The following is a 9,779-nucleotide window of genomic DNA, read 5'->3' on the forward strand; positions in this document are numbered from 1 at the left end:
AACTCGCTCTCGAGCACCAGAAGTTTCTCTCTTCCTTGCCTGGGATGGGTGAGGAGCACAGTGGCAGGGAGATGGCACAAGAGACCTGCCAGTCACAGCACACCTACAGAGGAGGCCCCACTGGGAAGGGGAAGAGTGGGTGCTCCCTGCCCACTGGGCCCCTGGGCCCTCACCCACAGTCCTTGTCCTCCTTCACTATCGTCGCTCACCTCCCACATAGCAGAACACCGGTTTGGGGAAGGACTTCCTCCTGCACCTCCTCAAATGCCCTGGGCCAGGAGGGCCCTCTGGGGACAGATGACCTCCCAGCCCTCCTCTGCTGAGTGAGAGCAGGCAGGTTCCTTGGCCAGGTGGTGCCCTGACTCTGCATCCCACGGAAGACCGGGGGCGGGGCTGATACCTGCCTCCTAGGACTGTTATGAATACACGTCCAGGGCTTAGGACAGTCCCTGGCAGGCCGTGGGCTCTTCTGGTTGTTGCCATGTTTAGACAAGCCACACCCGGAGAATGCAATGACTGTGCAGATAATGACAGCAAGCCCTTATATGGGCTTACTGTGCCAGGCCCTGGGCTAAGCAGCTTACTCGGGTTAATTCATTCATCTTCATAGGAGCCCTGTGTGCTAGACCGATTACCATCACTGCTCCTTGAGATGAGCAAGCTGAAGCACTGAGTGGTCAAGGAACTTGCTAGCAGGTCAAACAGCCAGCCAGCAGCATGTTTGAACCCAGCCAGTCTACAGTGTGTGTTTGAGGGGGCACAGGGGCTTCCGCCCACCCCAATGTGCCCAGTACCTGCAGCTTTGGACAGGACATGGCTCCGGGCAGCTCTGGCCTCTGCTTTCCAGGTTCCTGTCCCTTGACCCCTGTCTGGGCGTGCCATGGGCTCCAGCTGAGCGTGGCGGTGGGAACCAGCGGCCAGGCTCACCGCATAGCGCACCCCAGAAGGACCGTACCTGGGGTAGCTGTCCCTCTGTGCAGTGTGACAGCAGACACTGCAGAAACCTCACTCCCTGGCCCTTCCAAAGAGCCGAGCCCGATTCCTGTCCAGACAGCATCTAGCTTCCTTCTTCCACAGGGAGGGGGAAAGGTCCCCTGGGGACTGTGGAGAGGAGAGGAGGGGGCCTGCGGGACTGCAGGAGGGAGACGACTTAGGGGCATCTGTGAAATGCCCGGAATGGGGTCTGGCCCAGAACAGGCAGGAATGAGACCACTTTCCCTCCCTCCTCAGTGAACACACCTAGACCCAGACTGGCCTTACAGACCTAAACGGCAGTCTTGGAGGACTCTGTTTTTCACAGAATGGGCTTGGTTTTTCATGGGCGAGGACTGGGGTAGGGCCAGCGAAGTTCAACAGGCACTAAAATTATTACTGAGCTGCCAGACAGCGGCGGCCAGAGCCCAAGCCCGTGTAGCGTCCAGACAGCCTTTGTGCCCTCTCTAGACAGCCCCCTCCTCAGGGCTCGTGGCCCCGTCTAGCTGCTGAGCTCCCAGGAGGGCAAGGGGTGTGACCTCTCTCCCCCCCTCCCTCTCACCACCCAGGCCCAGCCCAGGGCTGGCTATAAAGCTGGCCCAGCCTGGCTCTCAGCACACCCAGCTGGGACCCTCCTGGACCCTCCTCAGGGGACACAACTACTCTCCTCCTCCTCCTAAGTACACCATGAGGTCCCTGTGGCTCTGCTGGGCACTCTGGGCACTGCCCCTGACCAGCCCTGGGGTGGCCATGACCGAGGAGCAGATCCTGGGCAGCCTGCTGCAGCAGCTGCATCTCGGCGAGGCGCCCGTCCTGGACAAGAGCGACGTGGAGGAGCTGGTCACCCCTGCCCACGTGAGGGCCCAGTACGTGGCCCTGCTGAAGCGCAGTCACGGGGCCCCCTCCCGTGGAAAGAGGTTCAGCCAGAACTTCCGAGGTGAGTCCCTCCCTTCCTGCTGCACCTGGTCCTTTGGGGTATGGGGTGCTGAGACTGGATGTGCCCATCTGGGAAGGCTGTCTGAGGCCCTTCTCTGGGGCTGGGGCTCACCCCTCCCCCTCGGTGCCTACAGCTAGACCCAAGTACCCCAAAGCGAGAATTCTGATCCTCGACATCTCAGCTGTTAGCTCAGGGTCTCAGAGCTGCCCCTGACTGCTGGGTGGAGGTTGTGATAAATGCGCCCAGGGTTACAAGGCAGTGAGGGGGGACCCTGGACTGTAAGGAGGGCTGGTCTCCGCCCTGAGGTCCCATCTAGCTTGCTAGGCTGGACCCACTGCCAAGGTCAAGGCCTCAGAGAAGAGGAAGCAGGTGCGGGTGGGGGTGGGGCTGTGGATGGGGATGGGGATGGAAGAACCCAGGCTCAGCCTCAGAGGCCTCGGTAGAACTGGGGCTTCGTGGGGTCTATTTTCACACTGCCACAAGTGGCCTGATCTTGAGCAAATGGCTTTAAAATCACCTCTGAATCCGTTTGCTTTTCTGCGAACAATGGTATGACTATGTCTGCCCTACCGGCCAGATTGTGAACATTCAAGTGCAGTTTTGTGGGTGGAAACTATTGGGGTAACCTGCAAATACTAAAGTATAACACTGAGTTAGCTGTCAGGGATCAGGGGGCCTGAATCCTACTCAGCTCCTCACCTCTGTGGGCCTGGGACTCCCCTACTCAGTGCCCAGAGACAGACCCCAGTGCCCCGAGGTGAGGATTCTGATCCTCAACGTCTCAGCTGACCCTGTTAGCTCGGCCCCAGGGCTGCGGCTTTCTGCTGGTGGAGCTTGTTGTAAAAGGCCACAGACCCTAGGGAACCAGACTTGGCCCAGGGAAACAGAACAGGGGCTGTTCTCTCCCCATCAGGCCACCACCTCAGTGGCCCTGCCACCCTCAAAGGTCCCTGGTGGTTGGAGAGGCCAAGCTGACTCTGCTGTTGTCCCCAGAGGTGGCCGGCAGGTTCCTGGTGTCCGAGGCCTCCAGGCGCCTGCTGGTGTTCATCATGGAGCAGCGGCTGCCCCCCAACAGCGAGCTGGTGCAGGCCGTGCTGCGCCTCTTCCAGGAGCCGGTCCCCCAGGCGGCGCTCCGCAGGCATGAACGGCTTTCCCCGCGCAGCGACTGGGCCCGGGTCACCGTGGAGTGGCTGCAGGTCCGCAAGGACGGCTCCAACCGCACCGCGCTCATCGACTCCAGGTGGGGAAACCTAGGATGTGTGTAGGGGGAGGGTGGAGGAGAAGGGGGCGCTGCAGTGGGGTGAAGGGGGCGGGCCTATCTCCCGGAGAGGGATGGGAGGGGGTTGGAGAGATTCCTCCAGTACCCATCCTCAGCGCCTCTGTCTGCCGCCTGGTGCAGGCTGGTGTCCATCCGCGAGAGCGGCTGGAAGGCCTTCGACGTGACCGAGGCCGTGAACTTCTGGCAGCAGCTGAGCCGGCCCCAGGAGCCACTGCTGCTGCAGGTGTCGGTGCAGAGGGAGCATCTGGGCCCGCTGGCCTCCAGCGCCCACAAGCTGGTCCGCTTCGCCTCCCAGGAGCCGACGGACACCCGGCAGGGTGAACCGCAGCTGGAGCTGCACACCCTGGACCTCAAGGACTTTGGGTACGTCCTAGCGGGCAGGAGTGGATTCGCTGAGTGGATGAGTGCAGACAGCCCAGGATGTGACCCATTCACTCCCCACCACACGTCAATTTCTAATGGTAGAAAATTTTATTATTCAAATATTGAAAAATATCTTCAGCTACTTTCAGTGAGTTTTTATGTTGTCATTGATACTCAGAAATCAATGACAATTTTACCCCTAATTTCATTTTACCCGTTTCCATAATTAACTCTTTGAAAAATATTAGCGTGAGCTGTCATTAAGTTGAACAGCTGTCTTCTGACATCAGTGGATTCTTTCTTCATGGGACAAGTAACAGGCCTTTGGAGTCGTACAGACTGGTTCCATGTAGCTCTGACTTCTACTGGTCACAGGGCCTCTGGCATGTTGCTTCACACCTTTGGGTCTCAGTGTCCTCACGTGTGTAGGAATAATGCTGGACCCTCATGAAGGTTTATGTCAGGATAAATGTAGGTACCATCTGAGATACATATGTGAGGTACCTAGTTCAGTGCCTGGAATATTAGGAGACCTTTAATAAAGAGTAGCTGATTTATGTTTTGGATGTTTATTCATTCACTATTTATTACAAATACCCAGCTTTTATAACATCATGAGAGATGGATCACACATCTCCCTGGGTCCCCTGATCTCAGCCCTCCCAACTGACCTCTGACCCCTCCTCTCCTTGCCCCCACAGAGCTCAGGGCAATTGCGATGCTGAGGCACCAGTGACCCAGGGCACCCGCTGCTGCCGCCAAGAGATGTACATTGACCTGCAGGGTATGAAGTGGGCTGAGAACTGGGTCCTGGAGCCCCCCGGCTTCCTGGCCTACGAGTGTGTGGGCACCTGCCAGCAGCCCCCGGAGGCCCTGACCTTCAAGTGGCCGTTCCTGGGGCCGAGGCAGTGCATCGCCTCAGAGACGACCTCACTGCCCATGATCGTCAGCATCAAGGAGGGAGGCAGGCCCCGGCCCCAGGTGGTCAGCCTGCCCAACATGAGGGTGCAGAAGTGCAGCTGTGCCTCGGACGGGGCGCTGGTGCCAAGGAAGCTGGAGCCGTAGGCACTGGGCATAGCCACTGAGGCCTCTGACTAAACGCGTGCACCAAAGCAGGTTTTAATGTAGGTTTTAGTTTTCTACTTGGCAAGGTACCCTACCCCAATTAGGGCCCCTATTTTACCTTTCCAAGTGTCCTTCCCTTTCTTGTCCTTCTGTCCATCACCCTAAGCACTTACATGAGTTACTAATGCCACTTGGGGTTGCTGAGTAGGAAATCCTGGCCTACTTGTTAGCTGGTGTAGCTTAGTATGGACCGACGATCGCCTGGGAGCTTCTGTTCTCTGACAAATTCTCAACCGAGTATGGGACAACACACCCCATGATAAGTGCAGAAATAGAACTCATTTACTCTATTACATGATGACAAAATCCCAGATCCCTATGTGTCCCCTAGATGGGGAGGATGTCTGAAAATGAACCCCCATCTTCTGTTGACTCATTTTGGACTTTTGTAAACATACCTGGGTTCCCCTGAGAGGGTGCTAGGAGGGAGGATGGAGGGCTTCAGGCCAGGGGCAGTGGACAGGGAATCAGGACACCTGGTTTCTGGATCAAACAAGGCCACTAGCTGTGACCTCAAGCAAACGTAGAAGCCTTTGAGCTACCGTGTCCATTAAAAGGAGGAGCTGAACTCAGCTCTAAGACGTCATTGCCCTGGGGATCAGGCAGCCCCAACCTCCCCGTCTCCTCAGTTCTTCAGAGACCCAGCACCGCCTGTGCATATTTAGTTACTTCCCCCACTGTTTTAGAGAACTTATCACCAATTAATACCACATGTATTTACGTTTTTATTATTATTATTTAGAAGGAAAAAACAACAACTGAATGTAGATAACCTGGCGGAATAAAAATGCTTTCACTCTGTGTCTCTGTTTTTAATTTCTAGTATAATTTCTGTATTTAATTTATCCTGTACATAGGAGGCGGGCGCACAGCCCCGACCTGGCCTCGGATTGGCCCGCTCCGAGCTCCCGGCCTCGGATTGGCTGCCTGGGCGGGGCGGGGCCATGGGGCCTGACGCGCGGTCTGGGAGTGAGTGCGGCGGGGAAGCGGGATCCGGCCCGGAAGCTGCAGGGAACACCCAGGATCCAGCTTCTGCGCACGCGGGCCTTGGGTCTTCCCACGCTCGGTCTTCCCCCACGGTGCCTCCGGCCCACGTAGAGCGGGTTCCCGCGGCTGCCGGTACACGCCGAGCCCCGGACCATGAGCGTGGGCTTCATTGGCGCGGGCCAGCTGGCCTGTGCCCTGGCGCGGGGCTTCACGGCCGCAGGTGAGCGCGAGGAGGCGGGCGACGGACGCGCAGGCCCCGGTCTCAGGTCGGTGTAAGGGACCGAGCGGCGGAGGGAGACCGGCACTGTTAGAGCCGGGTGGGTTTTGCTGCTGCTTTCCCAGGGAAAGCGCGGGAACGGGGTGGCCCACGGTCCCTAGCTGAAAAGCCCTGTCTGCTGTAGGCGTCCTGTCGGCTCACAAGATAATAGCCAGCTCCCCGGAAATGGACCTGCCCACGGTGTCCGCGCTCAGGGTAGGTGGGGCCAGAGGGGTGTGGGGAAGAGGGCCGAGGCCCAGGAGGGTGGCCCGATTCTCTTGAGCTCCTGAGCTGGTCATCAGCCAGCTGACACCCTCCCCAAACTGCAGCATCAGGATCCCCCACCTTCCCTGGGGCAGCTCAGTGTGGTGAGAGCACCCAGGCAAACAGACTGGGGCTCAAATCCAGGCACTGGGGTGGTCAGATTAATTGAGGTCTTTATGTATGGAAAGCACCTGGCACATAGTAGGTACCCAGTAAATACTCATTTGTCTTCGTGGACTGTGTGTCCTTATGATACTCTGAGCCTCAGTTTCCTCACTTAGCAAATGGAGGGCATAGTAGCCGCAGGCTGTGTTATTCTGAGGCACGAATGAGCGTGTGGGGAAGGAGCCTGGCAATGTGGTTGTTCCTTTCTCTAAAAGAAAAATATTCCAAGTTTTCACCCCAAATCTGGGCATTGCGGGAGGAGATGTCTAATGAGGCAGATGATAGGCAGTGTCTGCGCTTAGGATGGCTGATGTTCCCAGCACTGGAGAGCCCTCCTGCTTCTCAGTTTGGAGTCCTGCAGGGATGGCTGTCCTCCAAACCGCCCCTGGACCACATAGGGACCATATAGTTTGAAGAAGCAGTGTCCACGGTTGGGATAGGTCCTGACCCAGCTCTGCTTCTGACTGTTGGGTGCTAGCATTTCACCTTTCCCTTTGTTGCTTTCCAGCCACGGAGACTCCTTACCTGGCAGAGGGGTGCCTGGGTGCCAGAGGGTTGGTGGGGATGTGGGACAGCCATCTCCTGGTTGCTGTGAGAAGCTGGTCCACACTCTGCACCTGTGCTCACTTGCCCGGTAGCAACATTGGAAAACTTTTTGCTAGTGGGGTTCGGGGCAGACCCTGAGGGGACAAGGCAGGGAATTCCAGGCTGCAGCTGGCAGAATAGGCTTGGCAGGGGTTCAGCTGCTCCTTGGGGAAGTCTATACCTGGCGAGGCTGCCCCGCACTGAGCCGCAGTTTCCTCCCGCAGAAGATGGGGGTGAACCTGACCCGGAGCAACAAGGAGACGGTGAGGCACAGCGACGTCCTGTTCCTGGCCGTGAAGCCGCACATCATTCCCTTCATCCTGGACGAGGTCGGGGCTGACGTCCAGGCCAGGCACATCGTAGTCTCCTGTGCGGCTGGTGTCACCATCAGCTCTGTGGAGAAGGTGCCTGTCTCAGCTCTGCTGCCCCTGGGTGAGGGGAGGGGTGGGTGCTAGTGGGGCCTGTGCCCTGGCAACTCACTCGCCCTCTTCCTTGCTCCAGAAGCTGATGGCGTTCCAGCCAGCCCCCAAGGTGATTCGCTGCATGACCAACACACCTGTGGTGGTGCGGGAAGGTGCCACCGTGTATGCCACAGGCACCCATGCCCTGGTGGAGGATGGGCAGCTCCTGGAGCAGCTCATGAGCAGCGTGGGCTTCTGCACCGAGGTGGAGGAGGACCTGATTGATGCTGTCACAGGGCTCAGTGGCAGTGGGCCTGCCTATGTGAGGCCCTCATATACTTACTCAGCCTTCTGGGGACCCCGGGGAGTAAGATGGGATGGCAGGCAGGCTTAGGCTGGGAGTGCCACCCACCTCTTGGGTGCAGCTGGCTGGTGAAGGAAACGGATCCTTGACACTAGCGCCAGTGGTCAGGAAAGGCAAACCCTCAAAGGTGCCCTTGAGTGCCTGCCGCCCCAAGACTCAGCGAGTGTCTCCACAGGCGTTCATGGCCCTGGACGCGTTGGCTGATGGTGGGGTGAAGATGGGCCTGCCGCGGCGCCTGGCAGTCCGGTTGGGGGCCCAGGCCTTGCTGGTCAGTGTCTTCCTGCATGTTCTGAACCAGGGTGTGGGATGAAGGGGTCTTGTGGGTCAGTGAGTTGGGGGCAGGGTGCGGGTGGAAAGCTGTGGTGAGGATCGGGGAAGCCTGTCCCAAGGTGCACCTGCAGTTTGTTCCTCTCACATTCCCCTTGTGCTCTAGGGGGCTGCCAAGATGCTGTTGGACTCAGAGCAGCATCCAGGCCAGCTCAAGGACAACGTCTGCTCCCCTGGGGGTGCCACCATCCATGCCCTGCACTTCCTAGAGAGTGGGGGCTTCCGCTCCCTGCTCATCAATGCAGTCGAGGCCTCCTGCATCCGGACACGGTGGGTCTCTCCTCCACCCAGGCTCCCCATTCCCAGCCAGCCCCTGGTCTGGTTGAGCACTGTCTTTGGTCCCATTAGCAGTGTTGGAATCTGTACTCTGTTAATAAGCACGACTTATTAGCTAAGAGTTTGCAGGCCTTACTTCATTTCATTTTCACCACAGTCTGGTAGTTGGGATTCGCTTTGATTGATAGTTGAGGAAGTTGATTCAGTTCCCCAAGGTCAGACAGCCAATAAGTGATTGAGGCAGCATTCAACTTCAAGTTCATGACTTCCAACCCTGTGACTTTCCACACTTTCTCTCTTCCCATGTAACCACAGATACCACTCAGTGCTCTATGTCTGTGTAGTAATACTCAGTTAACGAGCACGTCTCGGAGGTGGGAGGAGTGTTTGGTTTGGGCTTCTAATTCTGTGTGGTGTCCAGTCAACGGGTTGGTTGTATGCATGGGAAGGCTGGAGGAGTCCTGGCCCCAAGGGTTACTGCCTTCCGCCTCCAACTTTCCTTCCGCACTTTGTCTCCAGAGAGCTGCAGCTCATGGCTGACCAAGAAAAGATCTCCCCAGCTGCCCTCAAGAAGACCCTCTTGGACAGAGTGAAGCTGGAATCCCCCACAGTGTCCACGCTGACCCCCTGCAGCCCAGGGAAGGTCCTTACAAGGAGGCCGGCCCCAGGCAGCAAGAAGGACTAAGGCAGCCCCTGGCCCTCTCTGACCAGAGCCCTCGGCCGAGGGGCCATGCAGGGCGAGGGCAGGCTTGGGTAGTTTTCAGATCCTTGTTATAAAACCTCCTTATGTTTGTTCAGACCAGGCGGCCCTGGTTGCCCCTCCTGTCCCATGCTGGAAGACGCTCCGTAGGAGCAGTTGATGCTAGAAGCCAGATGGAACCCTGCACATCTCCCGCTGTTAGAGGCCCAGCTCAGGTAGGAAGGTCTGGGGAGGACCTTCAACTATGGTTCTCCAATGGGAGCCCAAAGCAGGGTTAGTGTGATGCCATGTCAAGGTGACAAGGGTATTTCTCTTTGAGAGTGAACAACTTAGAATTGTCACAGTCAGAAACACACGAAGTGAGACTACGCTGTATTTCACTGTTGCTTCATAGATGTACCACTGAGAACGTGTTACTCAGTTCCCCTAAGTTTAGCTGCCTTAATAAAGTTTTATTATTTATTACCCTGCTTTTCTGCTTTTCTTATACTTAATCGTTCGTCATCATTCTAGAGAACTCGAGGCCCTGGCCAGGTCTGGGAGTGCTAAGGACACCATGTAGGGATGAGAGGAAATCAGGGGCCAGGCCCTGAGAGCTGCTCCAGCCTGGCCCCACGGTCAGGGTCAGGGTCAGGGTCAGGAGATGTGTTCTAGAATGAGCCGAAGCGCCTGGCAGAGAAGAGCCAAGTGGCCTGCTGAGCATTGGCTCCTCCAACCGCCCTCTCAGGGATGATCTTTTCCTTCCTTTACAGAAGATGCCAAGGCCTAGAGGCAATAA

At 57.3% G+C, this 9,779-nt stretch overlaps 2 protein-coding genes across 3 annotated transcripts; both read left to right on the forward strand.

The window, feature by feature from the left end:
* The first annotated feature begins 1,659 nt into the window (after window positions 1–1,659).
* Window positions 1,660–4,616, forward strand: LOC118640673 (left-right determination factor 2-like). Of its 2 annotated transcripts, XM_036277662.1 has the most exons (5): window positions 1,660–1,909; window positions 2,903–2,931; window positions 3,034–3,149; window positions 3,309–3,551; window positions 4,253–4,616. In XM_036277662.1, the coding sequence occupies exons 1-5, from the start codon at window positions 1,660–1,662 to the stop codon at window positions 4,614–4,616; spliced, it is 1,002 nt and encodes a 333-aa protein (XP_036133555.1). The 2 variants fall into 2 exon arrangements, with proteins under 2 accessions (XP_036133555.1, XP_036133554.1); XM_036277661.1 differs by having other exon boundaries at window positions 2,903–3,149.
* Window positions 4,617–5,681: 1,065 nt separating this feature from the next.
* On the forward strand, window positions 5,682–9,436 carry PYCR2 (pyrroline-5-carboxylate reductase 2). The gene is made up of 7 exons (XM_036277462.1): window positions 5,682–5,883; window positions 6,065–6,135; window positions 7,158–7,337; window positions 7,435–7,656; window positions 7,874–7,966; window positions 8,132–8,295; window positions 8,821–9,436. The coding sequence occupies exons 1-7, from the start codon at window positions 5,817–5,819 to the stop codon at window positions 8,984–8,986; spliced, it is 963 nt and encodes a 320-aa protein (XP_036133355.1). The 5' UTR covers window positions 5,682–5,816; the 3' UTR covers window positions 8,987–9,436.
* Window positions 9,437–9,779: the final 343 nt, after the last annotated feature.

The sequence above is a fragment of the Molossus molossus genome, unplaced genomic scaffold (assembly GCF_014108415.1).
Source record: "Molossus molossus isolate mMolMol1 unplaced genomic scaffold, mMolMol1.p scaffold_m16_p_23, whole genome shotgun sequence".
In the NCBI taxonomy this organism is placed as follows: Eukaryota; Metazoa; Chordata; class Mammalia; order Chiroptera; family Molossidae; genus Molossus; species Molossus molossus.